A 27,261-nucleotide genomic window follows, 5' to 3' on the forward strand; every position below is an offset into this window, starting at 1 on the left:
AAGTACAGCTGTGTGTCATCAGCATAGCTGTGGTAGCTCACGTTGTGCCCTGAGATAATCTGACCTAACGGAAGCATGTAGATTGAGAAGAGCAGCGGACCCAGGATAGAGCCTTGTGGAACACCATATTGGATATCATGTGTCTTCGAGTTGTGATTCCCACAACTAAGAAAAAATTTTCTCCCTGTCAGGTAGGATTCAAACCAATTTAAGACACTGCCAGAGAGGCCCACCCATTGACTAAGGCGATTTCTAAGAATATTATGATCAATGGTGTCAAATGCAGCACTCAGATCTAAGAGGATGAGAACAGATAAATGGCCTCTATCTGCATTCATTTACTACTTTAACAAGTGCAGTTTCTGTGCTGTAATTTGTTCTAAAACCCGACTGAAATTTATCAAGAATAGCATGTTTATTGAGGTGGTCATTTAACTGCATAATGACTGCCTTCTCTAGAACTTTACTTAAGAAAGGCAGGTTAGAGATGGGTCTAAAATTTTCAAGAGCCGAGGGGTCAAGATTATGTTTCTTAAGAAGGGGTTTAACTACAGCAGTCTTAAGACAGTCTGGGAAGACCCCCGTATCTAATGACGAATTTACTATGTCAAGAACATTATCAATCAGCACGCCCGATACGAAAAACCTTGTTGGTATTGGATCAAGGACGCAGGTGGAGGATAAATCCTAGATAAGTGTGCTATTCAACCAAATTTTATATGAATTTATAGTTCATCAAACACAATCTAATAACTTCATTACACTAGCTAAGTACATTAGGTATATATAACCGAAAGACCTGTGTGTGTGTGCATGGAGCACTCATCTCAGCTCACGCTCAACCACAGCCACTAGATGGCGCATGCATGCACCTCACTTCTCACTATGAAAGACCTGTGTGCAGCAATGAGGTCGTGCTAATGACACAGACGGAGAGACACAACGTTGAAATGAAAAAAATGCCACGGCCCAACAACATGCAAGTGAAACACCTCCGCATCAGAGGGCAAGGCAAGATGTTTTCATTATCTGGAGGTATTTTCTTGAGACTAGGATTAATATGCCAACAATACGGCTAAGATATGATATTGCCAATGTCTTCTTATGAAAGCAAGTGGGGCAGCAAGCACAGGTGGGTCCATGTCCTCTGCCCCGCTTAATTCTTAAGAGTTAGCTGACGCCTCTGCAAGTTCCCTGATGTTCCCTGATGTCACGGCTGAAGAACTACCCTCATCCTATATACTTGAAAGCTAGGGAGTGGATGCTTTAGCAGTTCGTTGTCATTCAAAGAGTGTAGTATTGAAAGTATTGATTTTCTGGCCTATACATTTTTGCTTCTGTTTTTGTGGATCCTCACTCTGATTAATATTTTGGGACTTTGTTACTGTGGCTTTTCTTTTCCTGTGGCCTTGTTTTTCACAATTTTATGCTTTTTTGTGATTTTCAAATAAATACCTTATTAAAATTCTGCTTTGACTGTATCCTTACAAATCAGGGTGTTAGAGTTAAGTGTTTATTAATAATTTTTGTGTGTATATTTTAATAATTTTGAACAAATCTGCCCCTTATTTTGGGTGTTTTTGGTGTTTAAGTTTTATTTTTCATTTTACAATTTACATTTCTAGTTGCATAATATTTTGGATCATTTTTGGTGACATCTTGTATTTTAATGATCGCCTCCATATTTGTTTAAGTCATCTTTTCAATGTGTATCCTCTGAGGTTATCAGTAGGTAATTGGCACAACAGATTAAAATGTTGTTCAAAAAAACACGTTTTTATCTAAGGTGCGGATTCAAAACCCTTATTAGTATTCTTTCTAAAATCTTTCTTTAATGATATTTCTGGGTCTGTCTTTTTTGCAAGCTTTCGTTTAACTTGTTGGCATATCCTGGCTCTCCCGTGTTGTCAACCTCGCAGACAGAATGCAGAGGTTTTGATGGTTCCTCTCTCTTGAAGGATATTTTTTCCATTTTTTGGGACATCTAAATGTACTGTATATTGTGAACTTTAAAAGCCCCTTTTTTGATTTGTCTGGGTGTTCACTTTTAGTGTCAGGCTGCCTTGTGTGAGGTCAATTTTTATACAGGCCAGTAAAAATTTTGGACTCATCTTTGGGTCTTTTAGAGGCTTCACAGTCTTTTTGCTTTTTCAAGTGTACTTAAATCATAATTATTATATATTGTTCTATGGTTTTATTTCTAGAACAGACAGTATCTTTGGCACAGAAACAAAGTTATTTTCTAAAATTCTTATATTGGACCATAAGTGATGTCATTGCAGTCACCTGTGATTAGCTATAATTCACAGAAGACTGCAGTCTACCAGGGACATGTTATAAAATTTAAATACTTAAAGGCCATCAAGGTTACAAAGGATTAAGCTCAAAGTAACTTTATATATATATAGTAATCATTATCATTATTCTGCCTATAAACATAGAGTTGTAATTTTTCAAATGTTGTACTTGTATTTGTATTACTCTTACACACTTGTCTTACACAGAAGTGAGTGAAATCTGGCCCAACCCAATGAGTGAACTAGAGCTTGGACAACAGCAATGGCTGATGCACATCAAGTGCTTCCCTGTACCAGAATATACAACAAACCTGTCAGTTGTTGTTTTCGGGACAAAAAGAAAATCTGCGCCGCTGCCTGTGGAGAACCTGGAAGACAAAGCGTTTCAGGCGAGTGTGCGGGTGGCCTCTGACTGACTTGTCTTTGCCCTAGGAAAAAGTTTAATGAAAAATGAGTTCTGCATCTAAGGCAATTAGGACACCTAATGATGCCAGCAAATTTTCACAGCTCCATTCCCAAAGTTAATGCTTTTGCCTTTGTCACTATGGTGATAATTCTTCACTTTGGAAGATTTAATGATTGCTATAACCGATCAATCATGTCTATGGAAGATGTGAAGGGCTGCAAAATAGCCTCACATTTTGAAGATTCAAGAGTGTGCATAGTTCTTAGATTAGCTGGTTTTATCTGTTTAATTTATTTTCTCCTCAGATATATTTTTATTGAATGTAAATGCCAAAGGGTAATTCATGGTAGCTCTATATTTTCTCAGGTTGTGATTTTCAAAGTCTTTTCTTTAAGCGCCTTTCAAGTTGCTATTGAGTGCTATCATAATTATCATTATCATAATCGTGTGCAGATTTTATTGTACAAATAAAACTTTATTTACCTTCTGCCTAACCTCACCACTATGAAAAGCCACTTTACATGACTCAAGACAGAGCAGTTTCCCTCACTTACCTCAAGACAATCCTGCTGCCCCTTGCATGGCACGATCTTTAATAGGATTTCAGGACACAACAGTCGCCAGCATTGAGCTCCAGTACAGCATCTTAGTAACCTTGGCTGCATAGCAAACTAGAACTACTGAGGCCTACAGATTTCTGTACTCTTTAGGTGTCCTTAGGGTCGCTTTTTTATGGTTAATAATTTAGCAATAATATCTTTGAACATTAAATATGTGTGGAATCGAAAGCACTCCAGCAGCAAAGAGGGTGAAGTCTTCCAAAAAATGAACAGACTAGGCCTGCCCCAGAAGGGCTTCAACTTACAAGGGCATAAAGGGGCCCTGGCTTTTATTGTTCAAAATATATCTTTAATGTCACAAAACATAAAATATATATGAATCCCACTCTAGGGAGAAGACTCCTAAAACTTTGATATGGAAGTTGAAGTCCAACAAAGTATCTTTATAAATGCAAGAATTTATTTGGATACCACGAGAAAAGCCAAGCAAAATGACACCTTTTATTGGCTAACTAAAAAGATTACAATATGCAAGCTTTCGAGGCAACTCAGGCCCCTTCTTCAGGCAAGATTTTGCTTGGCTTTTCTCTACATTCATAATGGCTAACACGGTACAACAACCTAGTACTTTGGATACCACGAGAAAGAACAGAAATGTGAAAAATTAGGCAAAAGGGTTTTACCTTAAAGGCAGTCCTGAGTAAACAAGTCCTAAATTGCAATCCAATAGTCAAAAACCAAGAACAGAAAAAAATCCAGTATTTCTAAAGATATGCACTCAATAAACTTCAAGTAACGACTGAAGAATTAACTCTTCGCCTCGAATATAAAGGCTCTTGGAGTTTCACCCATGAAACAAAGAACATACAAACACAATACTTACAAAGGAAATAATTAGAGAAAACATAATCAAACAAATACAGTATTATCAAAAAAATGTAAATATGATAAACAATAAAAATGTTAAATACTGATGAAATAAATAGGACAATAACTCTGGTAGACCCATAACAAGAAGGTGTGTTAGGACTCCATGGGCTAAAAATGTATAGGAAGCTCATCATTAAAGGAATTATGGACTGCATCAATTCTTAAGTTTTCTGTCCTGCGTGATAAACCTGTCCAATTTCTGAAAATAGCACTAGAATGGAAGAACATAGCATTTTTTTAATGCTGCCTTACAGTCCTGGAGGCAATCAATAGAAAAGCATAATGTCATACTATTGCCACCAATATGCAAGTTTGCCTTCTTGAAGGGAGTAGGAGGCATTTGTCCTTTGCAAGGCCAGTAGGGATTTCTTTTGTTATTTTTTGTCAGACTTTAAATTGCACATATAATTTCAACACATGTCAAAAATCCTCCTGTTAAGTACAAATACCATGACAGACATGAACAATCATTTAGCCAGAGCTCCTTTTATCTCTCACTGGTGAGGTCTTTAACATGGTCTATTCCCATTCTATGGTGCTGAGCTCTCCTGAGATTCAAAAGGAGCTTTTAAGGAGATGACCATTCAATGTATGTCAAATAAAAGTATCCACTAGTTGTTTCCAGTAAACCCTCATTACGCCTTTGGGTTTTGTGTCCAGCAGGTCAGTTTTCCACATGAGCTAGCTCACCACCAAGTCAAGATCAGCTGACAGCTTAGTTCCTCTCTTTACCCAGGTTATCACAACATGTGGCCTACTATCAAATGACTCAGCTGTAAATCTGATCATCAATATTTGGCTCACGGCACTCTAGTACCAAGTACATTTTGGAGACATTCTTATTTTCAAATGTGGTGTTTGGTATGAGCAATCCATGTCTAGCACAGAAGTCCAATAACAATTTACCAGTATGGTTCACTCAAGAGTGATTTTCTAATGTCAAAATCTGACATGTATGCTGCTTTACATACTTAACCTGACTGGGATACGTGGGTCACCAGCCAGTAAGAGCTTTTTGATCCAGGTGTGGGTCAAGGTAACCGTTGGTTCCGTTCGATCCATTTAAGAATATCATGGGAGTCATTAATGAATTGCTGTCCATCATAGACCAGTTTGACAGGGATAGCCCCATTAGGAACAAATATCTCCAGACAGCATAGTCAAAGTGATCATTGAGGTACATAAGACACACCACTTCAAGGACACAATCCTAGAAGGGGAAAATACACTCAACAAATACCCTCACAACACTGGCAAGTTAACTGACTTTATCAATGTTCCACACTGAGGTTCTAGTGGTAAACTTTTTTAGTCCAACGCTTTAGTTCCCCTGACCACTGTCTCCATGCTAGCCAATCAGCTACCCAATCCTGTCAGACTGAGTGAACACAACTCATCTGGACAGGCAGTCTTTCTATACTTTGTAGGCTGTTCCTGTGCTTGTTGGGGATTTGAAGTGATCTGGATGACAGTTACAATGTCTGATATTGGTTTATTATCCAATGTCCTATTGTGATTCTATTTTCCCCTTTTATACTGTTTATTGTGTAGACTTTAGTCTAAACTCCCATACATGTACCACTCCCTGATCAGGTACTTTAGCACTTCCTCCCAGCTTCCCGTGTGCATCTGTAACTTCAGGTAATTAGAGTAAAGAAAAGGCAGGAGTTAAGTTAAACATTTAATTATGTAGGATTGATAAAAATATGGAAGCGGAATACAATGTGAATTTTGGCAAACCATACCCATACACTCTGGGTAGCAGTGCATCTTGAGTGCATAAGTGACTCTCAGCCTACCTTCAATCTAGTTTGCTTTTCGACCATGTCTCCATTGAATGAAGTATTGAAACAGACCACATTCCTGTCTCAGTATGGCTGCAGAGTTACAGTTGTCTTCATCTTGGTCTTCTCTTCATGGCTACATGATGAGAAAGGAAGGTAAATGTGGGGTGATCAACTTTATATCATTCTAACAATAAAACACAAACTAATGGGGTGTTGTAGTACAGAATGGTCTCCGATTCAAAGCAAATCATTAACAGCCATACTTTAGACCAATAGAATTCAGGTACAATTCATTCCCATGTTGCTTTGTTTAGTCAGTTTATGGCCTTCTTGCCAAGTTGGTCTGATGCTCCATCCTCATCACCATAAACTGCTCATCCTGAGGCAGTCCTAAAGACTGGAGGTTGGTTAGGTAAGCTGTTCTCATCAATGAGGTAACAACATGCCTCATGAGATATGAACTTCTTCTGTTTGAAGCCCTGCATTAACTACAGCTCACTCTTAGGCACCAGTTATTAATATCCAAGATCTAATACCCAACACAATTTTCCTCTGGACCAGTGATTTTCAAATCTTTTGGCAGTGGGGTACAGTTTTATGTTTTTCTTTTTGCAAATCCTTTTTCCTTTTGTTTTACTGAACTTAACACATGTATTAGCACTATAAAAGATATAAATTAGTTAGTTGAATATTACAAATTTCTTGTTGATTATCCACTTACTGAAAATGAAGAATAAATACTATAAATGGTTGAGTCAAGAGAGTCTGGTTCTTTTTTGCTACATAAAAGACCTGAAGATTTTCTCTAACAGCAAAATGTTCTTCTAGACAAGGAATGTAGCAGGTCAAATATAAATGTCAGAGTATAAAATGAAAATTAGATGGTACAAGCTTTTTTAGAAAAAGCATTTCAAGTTCAGATATTTTTAGGTGTTTGTCTTGGTTTCTAAAAAAACATTAAAATGGTCAGTCATTTTCTAATTTAACAATTTATATTGATTGTAGGTGAACACGGGGGACATTGGTCAAGTGCTCAAAGTGTCCATCAGTTCTGAGAACTCCACAATGAAAAGAAAACTTCAGATCCAAAAGGTAAGAAAACACCTTTAAAACTTGCTCATTATCTTAAATGTGTTTTAAAAATAAAAATTCTGCTTCATGCGCAGTTACTGACAGAATTGCTTAACCCTTCAATTTACTTAACACCACAAACTACTGAAAACTGTCATGTCAAACCAATTACTGTTGAAATACTCAGAAGAACAATAGTAGTCAAAAATAAAACAAATGTACAGTGATTCCTCGCTATATCGCGCTTCGACTTTCGCGGATTCACTCCATCACGGATTTTAAATGTAAGCATATCTAAATATATATCACAGATTTTTCGCTGGTTCGTGGATTTCTGCGGACAATGGGTCTTTTAATTTAAGGTACATGCTTCCTCAGTTGGTTTGCCCAGTTGATTTCATACAAGGGATGCTATTGGTGGATGGCTTAGAAGCTACCCAATCAGAGCACGTATTACGTATTAAATAAAACTCCTCAATGATATGCGATGTGCTTACCGAGCGGTGCTTGATTGTTTGCTTTTCTCGGTCTCTCTCTCTATCCCTCTGACGTTCTCTGCTCATGACGGAGGGGGTGTGAGCAGAGGGGCTGTTTGCACAGAGGCTGTTTGCCTAGAGGATACGGACGCTACTCTACAAATGCTGAAAGACTACATTCACATTGCTCCCTTCTGTTGCGGCTGCTTTATTGCGGTGCGCATACCTAAAAGCCCAACAATATGTATTGATTTTTTGATTGTTTGCTTTTCTGTCACGCTCTCTCTCTCTCTGACATTCTTTGCTCCTGACGGCGCTCCTTTGAAGAGAAGATATGTTTGCATTCTTTTAATTGTGAGAAAGAACTGTCATCTCTGTCTTGTCATGGAGCACAGTTTAAACGTTTGACTAAAGGGTGTTATATCATGTCTAGAGGGCTCTAATAATGTTAACAATGTGGGAGAGTTTATGAGGGCTTCAAATATATAAAAATAACCATACAAACATATGGTTTCTACTTTGCGGATTTTCACCTATCGTGGGGGGTTCTGGAACGCAACCCCCGCAATCGAGGAGGGATTACTGTATACCATATGAGACCACTACAAGACAGAGGGGAAAACCAACAGGCAACTTGGAGAGTAAATGAAACACTCTGATTTTAACCATAAGAGCCATGAATTACTTGATATTATTACAGAAACAAAACCTCTGGGGATCCACGGTCTTTGAGGAAAGGCAATGTCTATAAGGTGTACAGCAGGACCAGGGTGTTGTACCGTGTTAGCCATTACAAATGAAGTGACAAGTCAAGCAAAATGACACCTTTTATTTGCTAACTAAAAAGCTTAGCCAATAACAGGTGTAATTTTGCTTGACTTCTCATTAAGGTGTACAGTAAAGTCTTCACATTCTTTTTCTTACTCTTTCTTACCCTTTAAGGTGATATTTCATTGCTGCTCTATTTTATTGCTTTATCTGTTGCATTTGCAACGTCACTTCCTGGCGTCACCATTCTTTGCCAGTTGTGTCCATGGGTGATGTTCTACCATAAGATATATGAAAATAGCGACAGGGGGTTAAACATAAACAAACATCAGGACTGTTACCAGGAGGTCATTCCTTCTTTAGTCAAAATCCAAAAACATTAACCACAAGATCAAAATCAAAAATGATCATAAGAGGACCAGTACTAAAAAGACTCTCACAACAATACACGCTCCAATGAAAATAAAGCTATGTTTGAAATATCAGATACCAGGAGATATGTGATGCAGAACTTTGTACCATCACTAGACTGACATCACATGTCATCCACTTCAGGTACCTGAAACTAACAACCCTCACAGAATGATGATTTCCATAATAAAAACAATAAGACAGCAAAATATTTTCAAAAGTAACACTACTGCATGCAGAAAAAAAAAACAATACCAGTAGATTCACCATATAAACAATCCCAAAGATGGAGCAGGTACAATTGAAAATATCATTGAGAAAACACAAAATTTGGTAAAGATAAACTTGATCATAACAATTGGTATTTTGCTCAATACTTATGCCCATGGGTTGACTCTAGCCATTGTGATGGGTAGCCTACCCAGCTGGGATGGAAAGACCTGGGCAGAGAGCATCTCCGAGGCACTTCCTCCCCTGGGATGCTAGAGGGCAGCCCTCCTGGTCAGCTGTGGTACCACTGATTCCTGCAGGGCAGTCTGGGACTTGGAGTTTGGCACAGACCTGTTGGGTTCTGTGGGGGCCACCACGGGGAGCTTCAGAGCCATATAATGGACTTCCACCACACCTGGGAGTGATTTCGGGTAATACTAATGAGCCATCTGGAGCACTCCCAGGAGTAGAATAAAAGGAGCTGCATCAATCCATTCGTGGAGCCAGAGTCGTGAAGACGTGGATGAAGCGTGCTGAAGGAACTGGAACACAGACTGGAAAAGCGAAGGGACTGTGCTTGCTTTGCTATTCTGTGCTGTGGGGAGCTAAGGAATTTCCCCCAAATATAAAAAACCATGCGCTGTGTGGCAAACTTGTGTCTTAGCCTGTCTGTATTGGGGTTAGGGTGGCTGTACGGGCCCCGGTGGCTCACAACTTCTAGTCTGAATTTCCTTTAATGACTTGAATGGAGCACATAAGTTTTTTTGTGACATCTTGTTGATACTCTAAATATGTCATTTCTTTAACCTTCCCTATTTGTTGGTTTGTTTTTGTCATCCTCATTTAGTTTCCTTCCCCTTATTAATTAGTTTTCTCTTAGACGTTGCCTTTTTGGCTGGTGAATATTGTACTATGTGTTTAACATTGTATCTAAGGCCATACACAGCTAATGAGATCCTAACAAAATCCTTGTGGGTTACAGTACATCATAGTGGCGCTGGTAGTTGTTCCTGTCTTTGGTGAGGCCTGAATACATTAGCGCTCTGACCACTTCAGTGAGTCTCACCGTCATCAGAGTCATGGCCGGTTATGCTTTCCACAAACTAAAGTCTACATGACCTAGGCCAACTGTAAATAAATGAATGAATTATACACTCTGTGTCGTGTTTGCTAAGATATCCAGTAAGTAAGGGTAGAATGCATACAAGTAAAACTAGAGGAATATGTTTTCTTACTAGAGTGGATACGTAACATATTCAGCCTCTTAACTTTCTACACACTTTGAGTTGTAGATTTAAATTAAAATGGGTAATTTGCCATTTTTACCCAAGAATGTACACCTAATAACCCATAATGACAAACTGGAAAAAATGTTTTTAGAAAGGTCTGAAAATTTACGACAACTTAAACGCTGAAATCTCTAATTCATATAAGTATTCAGACCCTTCATTTAGTACTTTGTCGAAGCCTCTTTGGCAGCAATTACAATTTTGAGTCTCTTTAGCTAAGTCTCTACAGATCTGGATTTAGGTAGTTCATCCCATTCTTCCTGGCAGATTCTCTAAGCCTCCATTGGGTTGAACAGAAAGCATCTGTAAACTGCCATCTTCAGGTCTTTCCATAAATGTTCTATGGGGTTTAAGTCTGGGCCACTCAGTGCAGACAGAGATTTTTCTCAAAGCTGTTCCAGCTTTGTCCTGGCTATATGCTTCAGGTCATTGCAATGTCCAAGTCTGAGGTTATTTTTAGTCTGAAGCAAATTTTCTTAAAAAAGCTCTTTGTATTTGGCTGTATTCATTCAATCAGTTCAGACCAGTCTCCGTGTCCCTACTGCTGAGAAGCATCCCTTTAGCAAGATGCTGCCAACATACCTCTTCTCTTAGGGGGGTAAGGATGAGTGCCTGGTGTACTCCAGACAAGCTGCTTAGACTTCTTTCCAAAGAGTTCAATTTGTGTTTCATCCAAACAGAAAGTATTTTTCCCCCAGAGTTGTATGAAAACCTCTAAATGTGCTGTCTTATGCCTTTTATTAAAAGTGGCTTCCATCCAGCAACTATGTCATAAATGCCTTATTGATAGGGTGCTGCTGAGAAAACTGTCCATCAATCAGGTTATCCCATCTCAACAGAGGACTTCTGAAGCTCAGTCAGAGTGACCATCGGGTTCTTGGTTAGCTCCCCATCTAAGGCCATTCTTTCACATTTACTCAGTTTGGCTGGACGATCAACTCTATGGGAAATTCTTTTGACCCCTAACTTCTTCTATTTCACAATTACTGAGGCCATGTTGCTCCTGGGAACACTCAAAGCTTTAAAAATCATTTTATCCCAATGCTCTAGTCAATACCTATCCACAATTTTTCATGTGGATGTCTAAAGAGAGTTCCTTGGACTTCGTGGCTTGGTTTACGTTCTGACAGACTGTGTGAATTGTGGGACCCTAAATACACAGGTGTGTGCCTCTCTAAATGATGCTCAATCAGTTCAATTTGCCACTGGTGGACTCTAATCAAGCCGTAGAAATACTTTTAGGAGTATCAAAATGAACAGGATGCATCTGACCACAATTTGTAGGGCCACGGCAAAGGGTCTGAAAATGTAAGAAAGAGCCATTTGTTAATTAGTAAGGTTATTTTAAATTAATAGAACTATTTTCTTAGTTATGTTAAAATGTTTGCCTAAATATATTAGAGCATAGACAATGGGACGTTCTATTATAACCCCCACCAGCTAAATTATAAATGGAATATTCTAATTATTTCTTGAAGCTCTGACCACAGACTAATTCTAGTTTATGATCTGCCTTGCAGTTGGTAAGGTATGGAGGGCAAGCAGTTTCAAACTGTAATAAAGAACGCACTGAATGTACTAAGCGAAGCTTCTGTGAGTTGGCCATAGAGAAATAACACAATCTTTAAGTATAAAAAGTAACTGGAGTTTCAGAAGAAAAGGCTAAGATTGTAGAAGAAACCCTTTTTCTCTTTTTGCCTTTTATTCTGGGCGGCATGGTAGCGCAGTGGTAGCACTGCTGCCTCACAGTAAGGAGACCTGGGTTTGCTTCCCAGGTCCTCCGTGTGTGGAGTTTGCATGTTCTCCCCGTGTCTGCGTGGGTTTCCTCCGGATGCTCCAGTTTCCTCCCACAGTCCAAAGACATGCAGGTTAGGTGCACTGGCGATCCTACATTGTCCCTAGTGTGTGTGTGTGCGCACTGCCTGGGATTTGTTTCCTGCCTTGCGCCCTGTGTTGGCTGGGGTTGGCTCCTGTGACCCTGTGTTAAGATGTGGCGGGTTGGATAATGGCTGACTGACTTGCTTTTTATTCTATGTGTGTAATAACTTTTTTTGTGAATTTTTCTGATTTGTTCCTTTGTACATTTTCACTAAACTTAAGACAAACCTTTCTGGACTGAGAAATTTCTTTACTTACGTGTTTTTGACTTACTTGCCAACTCAGTAGCTGCTTGATTTTGGGAACCTGGAAATGATGCAGCTACAGAGAGATTTCAGTTTTTGCCTTTTAATAAATCTGCAAATCTTTCTGAAAACATGTTTTCAATTTGTTATTATGGGTTATTGAGTGCAGACTGATGGTCAAAAATGGTAAATTGGTCCTTTTTATGATGAAATTTATAACACAATAAAGTGTGCCGAATATAAAGGGATCTGAAGAGTTTCCGGATTCACTGTATATCTCCCAAAATCTACAACTGAAAGAGCATGTAAAGTGGAGGCAGTAACGGTATGAGTCCTGAGCCCTGAATATCATCACAATGACCTTAAGAACCCAATGACTGAGTAGCATCATTACATTTATGAACCTACTCAGTTTGACTTGAGAAATATGAACTTAGCCACATAAGTAGACCAACGTAATAGAATAATGTTTTAAGTTGCTTTAAAATCTATCAGCATAAAGGCAGCAGTATTCCCTTTATTAATAGACATTAGAATGTCTTTGTTGAGATGATTGCACTGACGTTTTGCATTATGGACAGTAAGGTTTGAAATATTTAATAACAAAAATTTAAAGCTATGCAATTACTACCCTTTGAAGCCTTTTTGAAAGAATAGAAAATTTGGTATTGGCTTATAATTAAAATATACCTGGGTCTATATATAATTTTTACAGTAATGATCTGAAAATTAACACATTTAGACCATGAGGAACTGCCCCAGTTAACAGAGATCCTGTTTTCAATTCTTCATAGGTCTTGTGAAGAGCAAAAGGAAATTTAAGTTAGTCTGCTTATTATCTCAGGTCTAAATCCATCCGTCCATCTTTTATTGAATTGCCTTAATCCAATTCAGAATCATAGAGGCCTGAATCTCTCAGAAGCATCAGACACAATGCAGGAATCAACTCTGGATACACACTCACTTCACCCTCATGGAACCAAATTAAAATCAACAACAACCTTTTATGTGCAAACACAATAAATGAGGATCGCTTTTTGGTAATGACTTATTTTCAGATTTCAGCATTTTTTCACACATACACACAGAAACCTACCAGCAAGAATAGCCACATCATCTCTTTATTACCTTTTCTCAGAGTATGCTTTTGTGTGCCTGCTTGTTTAAAAGGGTTGCTCATTAAAATCTCAAGTAGAAGCGCTGACCTTAGTATTCAGACGTTTTTTTTGGCATTTAGAGCATCTGTAAGGTCTCTAACTGTAACTTGTACACCATGCTTTGTGATGTTTGCTGTCCTGCTTTAAACAAAAAACAAAGAGTGCCCTTTCGCCCCATGTCACTTGCATGGCATAACCAATTAATGCACTGAGATTTTTGCAAAACATAAGTTATACATTACCAGTAAGTGCTTTGCACATTTAGGCTACTGTAAATGATACCTTTGTCAGGATTACCTTAAGTGACTTCCATAGTAATTGGAAACATGGTTGTACCATATTTCTGTTTCAAAAGTCAAAGAATGAGCAATGAAAATGATGACACTGAAAATGAAGTTTTCAGCTATAGTAGGAAACTCATGAAGGCATGAATAGCAGGAACAGACTTCACTCAACATTGAAACTGGCATCTAAAGAACATACACTGCCTATGGAAGGTATTCGGCCTTTGGAAGTTTTCACTGTCCTGGACCCCAGATCTCAATGGACTTGATAAAGGCTGTTCACTCCTGATCTCCATGTAAAATGACAGAGCTTGAACAGTTCTGCAAAGAAGAATGGGGAAAAATGGCAGAGTCTAAAAGTGCAAAGCTGATAGACAAAGACTCAAGGCTATCGTGGCTGCCAAAGGTGCATCTACTGAATACTGACTTGAAGGGGGGTATCTATGAGATCAATTATTTTGGGTTTTATTCTTGTGATTAATTTAGACTACTTTGCAGAGATCTGCTTTCACTTTGAGGTTAAAGAATCTTTTTTCTATGGATGAATGTCAAAAAAGCCAAATTAATTCCATTAATTCCATTGTGATGCAATGTCTATCTATTATAATAAAAAAAATCTTGGGAAGAGAGACGAGACGTGACTTTCTCAGTGAGATACTTTCATGAGACGAGTCTGTGCGCCAAGAGATTTAACCAATCCTGGGGCTGGAACTAAAAGACAAAAAGCAGATGACAAAGTGGAACATCGTAAAGAATTCAAATACATTGGCGCGATACACATGCAGAGCAGGTTAGAGATAATGGAAGTAAGCAAGCAAATGGAAATTATCACTCAGTGAAATAACGTAACAGCAAAAACAGATTGAATATATTGTTTGGATGTAAACTTTAAGTCAGAGAAAAGTAGTGTTTCTTCCCAATAAAGACGTGTATCTGCGAGAATTAAAAGATTGGTTGTTTGGTGAAAGTGAAATCCTGCAAGAAAAAATTTCAAGCCCCGCGAGACAAGACTTTATGCAAAGAGATTTGGAAAAGTCCTGCCCAGATCTAAAACATTTACAAGCACGCACACGGTTCAGTCATTTCTCATTTGTGTGAATTTTACTGTTAGACACAGTTTGTGTAGAGAGAAAGAAATGATATTCACTCACGGGCAGTTATATGTTGCGTTGTCACGATGTAATTCCAAACACGGAATCAAAATTCAATGTGATATTGACGAAAAGATAAAACCGAAAACAGATTGAATATATGGACATAGGTAATATGAAAGAAGTATGTAGGTATTGTTTGGTTTTAAACTTTAAGTCAGAGAATTGTAGATTGCCTAATTCATGTTCCCATCAGGGAAAAGTAGTGTTTCTTCCCGATGAAGTTGTTTGGTGAAAGTGAAATCTACGTATGCAAGTGGCAGAAACGCAAAATTTCTGGCGCATGGCGCAGACAGGGGGGATGGCAAGCAAAGCGAGCAGGGGGCAAAGCCCCCTAGTTGTACAATGATAAAATGTGAAAATTTCCATGGGGGTGAATTCTTATTACTGGTACTCTGAACATTAAAAATAACACTGATGGTAGCATGTAGTAGTTTTATGTGATGAACAATGGGTTCCCTGAGTAATCTCTGAACATCATTACAAACCCTTTATGGCAGCAGGATACCCATCTACTAATGTATTTTGATTCCAAACCTTATCTTAATACAGTGTCCTCATCAAATGTCACTTCAGCTATGTATTTTTGCACTCCAGTTAAGGCTAAGTTTTTGGAATTCTCTAGCGCCTTCAACACCATCCAAGCTCTGCTCCTTAGGGACAAGCTGACAGAGATTGGAGTAGACTCACACCTGGTGGCATGGATCGCGGACTGCCTTACAGACAGATCTCAGTATGTGTGTCTCCGAAACTGCAAGTCTGACATTGTGGTCAGCAATAAAGGAGCGCCGTAGGGGACTGTGCTTTCTCCGGTCCTGTTCAGCCTATATACATCAGACTTCCAATACAACTCGGAGTCCTGCCACGTGTAAAAGTTCGCTGACGACACTGCTATCATGGGCTGCATCAGGAGTGGGCAGGAGGAGGAGTATAGGAAGATAATCAAGGACTTTGTTAAATGGTGCAACTCAAACCACTTACATCTGAACACCAGCAAGACCAAGGAACTGATTTTAGGAGGCCCAGGTCCCTCATGGACCCTGTGATCATCAGAGGAGACTGTGTGCAGAGGGTACAGACCTATAAATACATGGAAGCGCAGCTGGATGATAAATTGGACTGGACTGCCAATACTGATGCTCTGTGTATGAAAGAACTGAGCCGACTATACTTCCTTAGAAGGCTGGCGTCCTTCAACATCTGCAATAAGATGCTGCATATGTTCTACCAGACGGTTGTGGCGAGTACTCTCTTCTACACGGTGGTGTGCTGGGGAGGCAGCATAAAGAAGGACACCTCACACCTGGACAAACTTGTGAGGAAGGCAGGCTGTATTGTAGGAATGAAGCTGGACAGTTTAATTTCCGTGGCAGAGCATCGGGCACTGAGCTGGCTCCTGTCAATCATGGAGAATCCATTGCATCCACTGAACAGTGTCATCTCCAGACAGAGGAGCAGCTTCAGCGAAAGACTGCTGTCACTGTCCTGCTCCACTGACAGACTGAGGAGATCATTCCTCCCCCACACTATGCGACTCTTCACTTCTACCCGGGGGGGGTAAACGTTAACATTATACAAAGTTATTGTCTGTTTTTACATGCATTTGTTTCACTCTTTAATTTAATGTTGTTTTTTGTATCAGTATGCTGCTGCTGGATTATGTGAATTTCCCCCTGGGATTAATAAAGTATCTATCTATCTATCTATCTATCTATCTATCTATCTATCTATCTATCTATCTATCTATCTATCTATCTATCTATCTATCTATCTGAGATTTTCAGCTATGTTAGAAAGAATACTTAATAAGATGGAACAAGATACTTTCTGAAGTACAGACACACCAGATGGTAATTTATAATAATGTAACACCTTAAAGTCGACATGGGTGGGCATTCCAGTACATAGTCAAACTCGCTCAAGATGAGCAACTTCATAAAGGGCAAATATCCTAATAAATCTTTGGGATGCTTAATCAAACAACTCCATCTGAAAGAGAACTGTGCTGATAAGTGAACCCTGATTAATGAAGTTATAAGCCACAACCCCCCAAAAACACCATGCTAACTATTGTGCCACATTACAGCCTAAAATTACTTCTGGGTGAACATCAAAATCAAGGCAACTTCAAGTTGTGGTCTGTTGTATGAAGCTAAAGTTACTTCATATTTTTCTTTTTATCACTTGTGCTTGGATTCCTAAATTACTCAAATATACCAGTCTTTCCAAACTTCACAGTTTTTCAAAACTTCTCAAAAGGATTAACAGATTTGTGTGTGATCCATTGTAATATTTTTGTGTTCCTTACAAATTCTTACAATAAAATAAAACCTGCCTTACAGTTCATTGAAGAAATGTTATCTCCTTTTTTCTTCCAAATGTCTATAGCTCTGTATGAAAGACAGCATTACGAAACAAGAGCTGGGATTTCACACAACAGACCGGTGGCTGTTTGAGGAGGATGGGTCAGAGAGCGTGACTGAGATGGCAGCTGTCAGGCCTGACAGGCCTCCTCTCAGAGGTATGTAACATTAATATAAAATGACTTCATATCTAACATTACTATATGTGCGTGGAATGCCAAACTCTAATCAGGCAGTCTTCACTCTGTCACATTATTACTTGCCAAATTTGTAAGTGCAGTGGATAAAGTAGGAGTCTCCACTGAGCAAGAATGTACTATGCTTTTCAGATTATCAGAGCCAGTGATATTGCTTTATGTTTTGAGGGTTTTGTTCTCCTTAAAGTCATTGTTCTGCATATATAATCATAATTAACCACAAACCAGAACAGTCTGGGAGACAAACTCTGTGGGAAGGATGTGTGTGTATGTGTGTGTAATTCTGACAGATAAAAAGTCTTGTAGGAAAAGCTTGGGTTGCTGCTGGTAAAGGTGCTGCTGAGGGCAGCAGGGGGTGCTCACCCTTTTGTCTGTGTGTGGATCCCAATGACCCATAGCAGTGACGGGGCCACTGTATTGTGACTTAAACTAAAGACCCTGCTCTCAGTGGTCATGAAAGAGTCTTTAGAGAAGAGTAGAACATACCCTGTTGTCCTGGCTAACTTGCATGCCACAGCCTGGTCATTTGGGCCCGTGCTTCTTAATGACATGAGTACTTAAACAGGCTTGGGTGGACTGCAGTACAGTCGCTTTCCACGTGACTTTTAAGTTTCAGCTGCCTTCTTCAAGGAGCATGCTGACAAAATCAGAAGGGACAACTGCTAGATATCATTATCAACAGACCAAAAGATGTTTGTGGTTTATGAGACAGAATCTAGAACAAACAAGATTCTAATTAGAGTGTGGAGTGCTATCAAAAACCAGAGGGCTTAACTGTTATTGTAGTCAAACAAAAATTCACAGGACATGTTAACAAGAGCTCAAAAATTCAACCGAAGCCAAAATGCTAAGGCTCAGATTTCAATCAAGATATGGAATGGTAAGATAATCAGAACCTAAAGCACTAGCCCAGCAGTTGTTCGCAGTTCAGATCCATAATCTTGGACAAAGGAATACTGTGGCTACACTGGAATTTATAAGCCAGTCTTTGAGGCATGATTCATGGTGTCACATGAGAGGTGGTCCCAAGCAAACATGCCATGCCTCCTAGAGACCTATTAACTACAGCTGAAATTCCAAAATGGCAACATGACACACTTAAGAATGAAATGTAAAAACTAATATATTTCTCAACCAAAGATGTTAAATAAAGATGCATGAAAATGAAACTTGTAAAGTCCAATGAGCCAAAAAAAATATATATATATATATATATATATATATATATATAATGGAAGAAAAAAATAATGAATAATAATAATAAATGAGTCTAGACTAACTTGCCGAGCTCCTAGTTGTGTAGCCCTTTTTTCTCAATGTCACATAATCTATCACATTGTATGTACTTGTCCCCTGTGACTAAAACCATTGTCCCTTATGCCATAACCTTACAACTTACACATAAAAACAACCGGAATCATTACAATATGTGCCTGCAGAGCTAAATTTTTAACTGTGTTAAGGTATTTTCACTTACCATACGTGACAGTTTTTATGTCAAATCATATAGTATATTTTCATTCAAAACTTAATGTTTTCTGGTACGTATATGTGTGTATATATATGTAATATATATATATATACTGTATATATATATTGTGGAGGACTGCCGGCTTCTCATGCCGGTCCTCACCCCCAGGCCGCCAGGAGGAGCCCTTCCGACAGCAGGATAGTACCCCGAGGTCCAGCAGGGCCTCATGGACTTTGTAGTATTTATACACAGCCCTGCTGGATACCTTGGGGGCCACCAGGAGTCGCTGTGGGGGATGACGTGCTCCCGGGTTGAAGAAAGGGACTATTTACCCTGACCCGGAAGGAATTAGGAACTATGGATTGATGGGACAGAAACGCCTCCGGGTCAGGGGCTATAAAAGGACGGTGCCTCAGTCCAGACACTGAGCTGAGTTGGGAGGCAGGGTGGCTAAGCGTCTGGGAGAGTGGAGGATTATTGTTGTTGCTATTATTATTATTGGAGTATTTGGGAGTGGAGGGTGCTTTGTGCACATTATTGATATAATAAATATCATTATTGGACTTTTACCTAGTGTCTGACGTGGTGTCTGAGGGTGCAAGGGTGCGAGAAGCATCCTATTCTATTACTATATATATGTATATATATTGTGGGAAACAGCCCGGACACAGGCAGGTAGACATTGTTGCAAAGCACCACACACGGTTATTCACAACTATTATTTACAAAGTGAAGACACACAAACCACTTTCACCCCAAAGTCCAGGCCTTCTTCCTCAATGCCTTTTCAGGTCCACCTCCTTTCCTCTCCTCCCAAGCTCTGTCCTTCTCCTCACCCAACTCCAGCCATCAAATGGAGGAAGGCGGCCCCTCTTATACCCACCCGGATGTGCTCTCCCAATGAGCGACTGCTGGCACTCCCTGATATGGTGGAAGTGCCGGCTGTGCACCCGGAAGTGCTCTGGGTGTCCTTGGTCTTCTTACCCCCAGCACTTTCTGGTGTGGCGGAAGTGCTTAAGGCCAGACCTCCTCAGGCATCTGGGTGCCCCCTGGCGGTGACCATGGGCCCCTATAGGGTTGAGCTTCTAAGCTCTGTTCCCGTGGTTCCCAAAGCCTCGTAGTCTGGAGGAGGCGTATGGTTTTGCAGGCAGTGGCCACAGACAATTGCTCTCTCCTTATCCTCACTGGGTGATTCTTCCCTAGTTTTGCTTTTTGCTAGTATGTTTGTCACTGCTTGTACCTGCCTCTGATTCAGGTTGCACAGGTAGTCCAGCTCCTCCAGGATGGCACATCCATATATGCCACTGGAAGAACATTTGCTGTGTTTCCCAGCACAGTCTCAAGAGCATGGTGAAGATACCAGGAGATGGGCCATTACAGGAGGAGAGCTGGACAAGGCCATAGAAGGTTATCAACCCAGCAGCAGGAATGGTATCTGCAACCTTTGTGGGAAGAGGAACAGGATGAGCACTGTTGGGGCCCTACAAAATGACCTCCAGCTAGCTAATGGTGCCCATGAGGGTGGCATGAGGGCCCAACATCCTCTAGTGGGACCTGTGGACACAACCCATCACTGTGTGACTTGATTGGCATTCAATAGAGAATACCACAATTGGCAGCTCCACCACTGGCGCCATGTTCTCTTCAGAGATGAGAGAAGGGTCACACTGAGTATGTGTGACAGACGTGAAAGAGTCTGGAGACGAAGTGGTGAACTTTATGCAGTCTGCATTTCAATTCTTGACTTTAATTTGCAGTGTGATGTTAAATCAGCCCTCAGTGGGTTGGTGATTTTGGTTTCCATTGATCGTTGTGTACATTTTTTTGTTCTCAATGAATTACACAGTAATACTCAGTAAACATTTTCCACTTAAATATTTCATTCATCGAGGTCCAATGTGTGATTTACAAGTTTCCTTAATTTTTTTGAGCAGAATATATATAATATAAAATAATATATTGTAATAATAATACGCCAAAGACATCATAAAGGTTTGGGGCAGCCACCCATATATTGTTTTTCTCAGCTGCAAAAGTGTTTCTTGTACCATAAATCTCAAGTGCATTTCACAGAGTCCAAACTAGAACTGGCTATAGTAGCCCAAGGTGAAGGCTTTAAAGGCCTGGAGAGGAGCTGATGTCATAAAAATGGCCGAAAGTGACTTCAGCCATGGGGCTGGCTTTTGAAGCGATGTCAGCCAAGGAGCCGGCTTTGGAGGTGAAGTCAGCAAAGGGGCCGGCTTCGGAAGTGACGTCAGCAAAGGGGCCGGCTTCGGAGGTGACGTCAGCAAACGGGCCGGCTTCGGAAGTGACATCTTCTGAGGCGCCGGAACCTTGCAGGATTTCCCGGGAAAGGTCTATAGGAAACTGAGAAAGACAGTCAGCGCACTCTGGTCGGATATTTTAGTACACTTACTCAGACCCTTTAGCTGCCTCCTACTCGCACGTGTGTGACTATATATATATATATATATACATACATAAAGGAACACTTTGAAAACACATCAGATCTCAATGGGAAAAAGAAATCCTCCTGGATATCTATACTGATATAGACTGGGTAATGTGTTAGGAACGAAAGGATGCCAAATCGTTTGATGGAAATGAAAATAATCAACCTACAGAGCCCTGAATTCAAAGACGCCCCAAAAATCAGAGTGAAAAAATTATGTGGCAGTCTAGTCCATTTTGCCAAAATTTAATTGCAGCAACTCAAAATTGTACGCAGCACTTTGTATGGCCCCTGTGTTCTTGTATACATGCCTGACAACATCGGTGCATGCTTCTAATGAGATGACAGATGGTGTCGTGGGGGATCTCCTCCCAGATCTGGACCAGGGCATCACTGAGCTCCTGGACAGTCTGAGGTGCAACCTGGTGGCATTGGATGGACCAAAACATAATGTCCCAGAGGTGTTCTATTGGATTTAGGTCAGGAAAGTGTGGTGGCCAGTCAATGGTACCAATTCCTTCATCCTCCAGGAACTGCCTGCATACTCTCACCACATGAGGCCAGGAATTGTCGTGCACCAGGAGCCACTGTACCAGCATAGGGTCTGACAATGGGTCCAAGGATTTCATCCTGATACCTAATGGCAGCCAAGGTGCCTTTGTCAAGCCTGTAGCGGTCTGTGTGACCCTCCATGGATATGCCTCCCCAGACAATCATTAACCCACCACCAAACTGCTCATGCTGAATGATGTTACATGTTAATGTTCTCCATAGCTTCTCCAGACCCTTTCACTTCTGTCATGTGCTCAGGGTGAACCTGCTCTCATCTGTAAAAAGCACAGGGCACCAGTGGTGCATCTGCCAATTCTGGTATTCTATGGCGAATGCCAATCGAGCTGCATGCTGCTGGGCAGTGAGCTCAGGGCCCATTAGAGGACATGGGGCCCTTGGGTCACCCTCATGAAGTCTTTCTGGTTGTTTGGTCAGAGACATTCACACCAGTGCCTGCTGGAGGTCATTTTGTAGGGCTCTGGCAGTGCTCATCCTGTTCCTCCTTGCCCAGAGGAGCAGATACTGGTCCTGCTGATGGGTTATGGACCTTCTATGGCCCTCTTCAGCTTTCCTAGAGTAACTGCTTGTATCCTAGAATCTCCTCCATGCCCTTGAGACTGTGCAGGAGACACAGCAAACCTTCTGGCAATGACACGTATTGATGTGCCATCCTGGAGAAGTTGGACTACCTGTGCAACCTCTGTAGGGTCCAGGTATCGCCTCATACTACCAGTAGTGACACTGACTGTAGCCAAATGCAAAACTAGTGAAGAAACAGTCAGAAAAGATGAGGAGGGAAAAATGTCAGTGGCCTCCACCTGTTAAACCATTCCTGTTTTGGGGGTCATCTCATTGTTGCCCCTCTAGTGCATCTGTTGTTAATTTCATTAACACCACAGCAGCTGAAACTGATTAACAACCCCTCTGCTACTTAACTGACCAGATTCATATCCCATAAGTTTCATTGACTTTATGCTATACTCTGATTAAAAAGTGTTCCTTTAATTCTTTTGAACTCTGGCGACGCCCGTTCTCCTTCCTCTGCACCCGGGGAACATGGCCATACCTCGGTCCGGCGGCGGTCCGTGGGGTAAACCGCTCCCGCAGGGTTGTGCACGTGCCGCTCCCGCAGCAAGTGTGTGGGGTCCGCTGCTGCGCCGTGCCGTCCACAGAACAATTTGATTTTAATACAGGTCCCCACCTCGACCCAGGTGGAGCATCCTGCCGGCTACACTACTGTGGACTTGAACCCGGACACAGACAGATGGACACACGTTTATTATACAATATTTACACAAATAAAGTCAGTGTACTTCCCAGTGCCTCCAGCACCGTTCCCCCAAATGCCCAGGCCTCACAATCCTTGTGCCTTTCTCCTGGCCACCTCCAATCCTCTCTCCAGCTCTGTCCACTTCCACCCGACTTCCGCTCTCGACTGAAGGGAGGCGGCCCCTTAAATAGGAACCCGGATGGGCTCCAGCTGCTCCCTGGCACTCCTCCGCAGACACGCCCCAGTGTGGCGGAAGTGCCGGCTGGATGCTCCTTACCCGTGGCCCCCAACATAACCAGGGTGGACGCCCCCTCACGGTCTGGAGGATGGTACAAGCCCTCCTTCTTTCCTCCTGGGCATCCCGGCTGGGCTCCAGCCCTGGCCGGATGCCACAATATATATATATACATATATATATATATATATATATATATATACCAACCATACAATACCATTTTCCCAACCCGCTGAATCCTAACACAGGGTCACAGGGGTCTGCTGGAGCCAATCCCAGCCAACACTGACCCTGTGTTAGGATTCTGCAGGTTGGGAAAATGGTATGGTATGGTGGGCTGGCAACCTGCCCGAGGTTGGTTCCTGCCTTGTGCCCTGTGTTGGCTGGGATTGGCTCCAGCAGACCCCCGTGACCCTGTGTTCGGATTCAGCGGGTTGGAAAATGAATGGATGTATAGATGGATGGATAGATGGATATACTGTATAACTATATATATATAATGTTATATATATAATATATATATAATAAATTCTCATGTATTCGATAAAATTAAAATTATTCATACAAAAATAAAAAGCCATTTTAATGCTTGCCTTCCTGTACTTGATTGTCCCTTCACTCTTTTCCTCCACAATGACAGTATCATTGCTGTAGTCATCTGAAATGATGGGGATAAATGGGACAGTGAAGATAAGCAGACAACGCTATTTATTCATTCATTCATTTCAACGAGTTCTCCATGTATAGGTTATGTTAGGTTAGGTAGACTTTATTGTCCCGGGGGAAATTTGGTTGCATCTGGAATGTCAAAACATAAACTATTATTTCACAAAAACAAGAAATAAGCCAAGAGGTAAGCAATAATATCCCTTTTTTTATGACATACACCCACATAAAAGAATATTGAATTCTAAGTGCACACTGTAAAAAAAAAAAAACAGTGGGAATAAGGGAGCTCTTAAATCTGTCATTTTTAATCTTTGGAATCTAAATTTTCAACCTGATGGCAACAAGTGGAACATCTGAAACAGAAAATGCCTTCTGCCCGACATGCAAACCAAACTTTTAAAGCAAATATAAAACCAGATTGAATAAAACACTTATAAAATTGTGAGAGAAACAGAAAAGACTGCATATGGTATTTCCAGATTTAGAGAAAGCACCTCATAAAGTTCCCTGAAACAAATGTGAAGATGTATGAGGGAAAAGAGAGTACCAGAGATGTATGGAAGAATAGTTAAAGATGTATATGAGGTTGTCTACACGAGGTGGATCTGAAATTAAGTTTGGGTTATATCAAGGATCATCAATGGGCTCATATCTTTTTATTCTAGTTACAGATGTTACTGCTAGGGGAATAGTACATCAGGCCCCTAGGCGCATGCTATTTGTATTGTGACTAGGAAGGGCTATGGAGGACAGAGGCCTTAAGATTTTTAGGAAATGACAGAATATCTAAGATTTAAGGGACAAGAACAAGATAGGAAAGTTAACCTCCTGGGTTAAAGGCTTAAAAGGGTGGAAGTGTTCAAATACGTCAGATCAACAACAACATAGAATGGAGAGCTAGATCTAGAAATGAATCATAAAATTCAATCAAGCTAGAAAAATTGGAAAAGGAGGATTAGGGTTAGGATTATGTGACTGAAGAATCAGTGCAAGAGTAAAGGGTTAGGTGTATAAAACAGAACAGCGCTTTGGTATGGATCAGAAACCTGGGCAGTTAAAAAGGTGCATGAAAGTAATCTGGATGCTAAAGAAATGAGGATATTGACCAAATTTCCCCTCACCCCACCTACCCAGTCCTTGAAGTGTGGACACTGAGTGGTGCTTTTTATGTAACCAAAGAGGCAAGTACTCTGGACCTTTAAGCCCCCCAGCGTGGTATGCGCCATGAACAATGAGGGTCACCATTTTGGTAACTCAAGGGGAGTGTGCTCCAGACACCAAGGGCAACACATCTGCCTAGGGTTCCTTATGGGCTTCGACAGACACTGGAGGTGACAACCAATAAAAGTACAAATACAGGAGCTTTGGATCTCACAAACAGAAGAGAAGCTCATTGTATTTCACGCACCATGACAGGATCAAAAAAAGAAAAAAAAAGGACAGAGATTGCAGGTGAAGTCGCCATACCTTCGTCAGGCAACCAGTTACTGGCTGCCATAAAAAGGGGCGAGCACAATTGTGCTACAAGATTGACATGCAGTCACTAAATGTGACATGGCGAGTGATTTTTAGCCATATAAATTGACATAGTCAGTGGGCAAATCTGACATACCCATTACTAGAAGTTGCATAATGTGACATCGACTTTAGGGCCTTAAAAGAACAATAATTAGCTCTGGATGGAGGGTGCTGCAGTTTTGCAGGGGTTAACATTCATGCTGGGTTAGACCATTGGTCCAGTCACTATCTATGTGGAGTTTTTTCATTCCCATTTTTTGTGCTGAAGGTTTTTGTGAAGTTTGTCCACATCCCAAGGATTTACATGTTTGGTGAATTGATGATTCTAAATTAGCCGTGTTTGCCAGTGTGCGTGAGTGTGCCCTTTGCTGGACTGGCATGTCACCCAGGGCTGACTTCTCCTTTCACCTAATGCTAGTAGGATAGGCAATAATCCCATGTGACCCCCAATCACATCAAGTTCAAAAATGGATAGCACAAGGGAACGCTGAGTAAGTGTAAGCTTTGCCCAAATTCTGAAATATGCAAACATTTGTATTTCTTCATTCACGTAATTGTGGATATACAGGGAACTTTACAATAAATCTAAAAATATTGGATGTCTTTCAATCTCAACTTGGCATCATTTTGGGTATGGTTCACAAACAGGAATTGTGCTACATTTTATCAACAAGCCTTCACTTATGTTTTTATGCTCTATCTTCATTTCAAATGGATCTATCAGCTGTAAGATGTCATGCAGCTTAATGGAACAAGTGTGCTGAAATGACTTCTTTCATGTTTGCTTTAGCCAAATACTTGAACTCTTTCAGGGCTGATGTTGACTTTTGTCAAAAGGAAGAGTTGACGATGGTAATCGACTGTAAACTGTGACAAAACCAACTGTTATGTTTTAGTTGGACTCTCGTTGCTTGAAGGAAAGTTAGATTAATTGGTCTGACCGTGATTTCCTGCACTCTCATAAGCAGCAAGGCACAAACCACAGCAAAAATGGCACTGACATCTGGCAAGAGACCAAAATGAATGTGTAAAGCAAACTACTCCGTGGACCAAGTTTTGCCTATTATCTCTGAACTGGACTATGACTTGTCAGACTCAAATTTTGATACAAGTGACTGAAAACGAATGTGGGGTTCCAGCTTCAGCTGATTTGTCCCCAGTTAATCGTTGTACTGACAATGGTCGCCAGGGAGGACTGCCACTTAACAATGATAAGAGGTAGAAACCAGATTGCAATGCACTGCGACCTTGTCCCATCCATGCAATAACAGCCTGGCAGCTAGCCTGCCGCATATTCTTGGCAAACTGGCAGCCGCAGCATGCAGCAACAGACGTTTTATGTTGATTACTCTGTGAAACCTTTGCTTGTCAGAAAATGTTTTTTTGGAAAAAGTATTCAGCCCTCAAAGAGTTAAGGCCTTTTGTTAGCTTTTTTTTTTTCTTCCTCTCTTCTCAGATGTTCTCTACTTGGTAAAAGTTTACATAGGAGACCTGCCGGCTGCTGACACAGATGCCATCCTGTTTGTTACCGTGTTTGGACAAAATGGAGACACCTCTCTAAGAAAACTGACAAACCCTGGTTCTCTCCAAATTTTACAGAAGGGTCAGGTCAGT

The 27,261-nt window shown here is 40.7% G+C and overlaps 1 protein-coding gene across 1 annotated transcript in view; it reads left to right on the forward strand.

Moving 5' to 3' along the window:
• Positions 1-27,261, forward strand: part of LOC120529864 (lipoxygenase homology domain-containing protein 1-like) — a 419,576-nt gene that overhangs the window by 233,453 nt on the left and 158,862 nt on the right. Inside the window, exons 41-44 of the mRNA XM_039754083.1 lie at positions 2,505-2,686; positions 6,986-7,072; positions 17,309-17,441; positions 27,104-27,255. Coding sequence (XP_039610017.1) covers positions 2,505-2,686; positions 6,986-7,072; positions 17,309-17,441; positions 27,104-27,255 — 554 coding nt within the window. The remainder of the gene's footprint in view (positions 1-2,504; positions 2,687-6,985; positions 7,073-17,308; positions 17,442-27,103; positions 27,256-27,261) is intronic.

The sequence above is a fragment of the Polypterus senegalus genome, chromosome 5 (genome assembly GCF_016835505.1).
Source record: "Polypterus senegalus isolate Bchr_013 chromosome 5, ASM1683550v1, whole genome shotgun sequence".
Taxonomy (NCBI): domain Eukaryota; kingdom Metazoa; phylum Chordata; class Cladistia; order Polypteriformes; family Polypteridae; genus Polypterus; species Polypterus senegalus.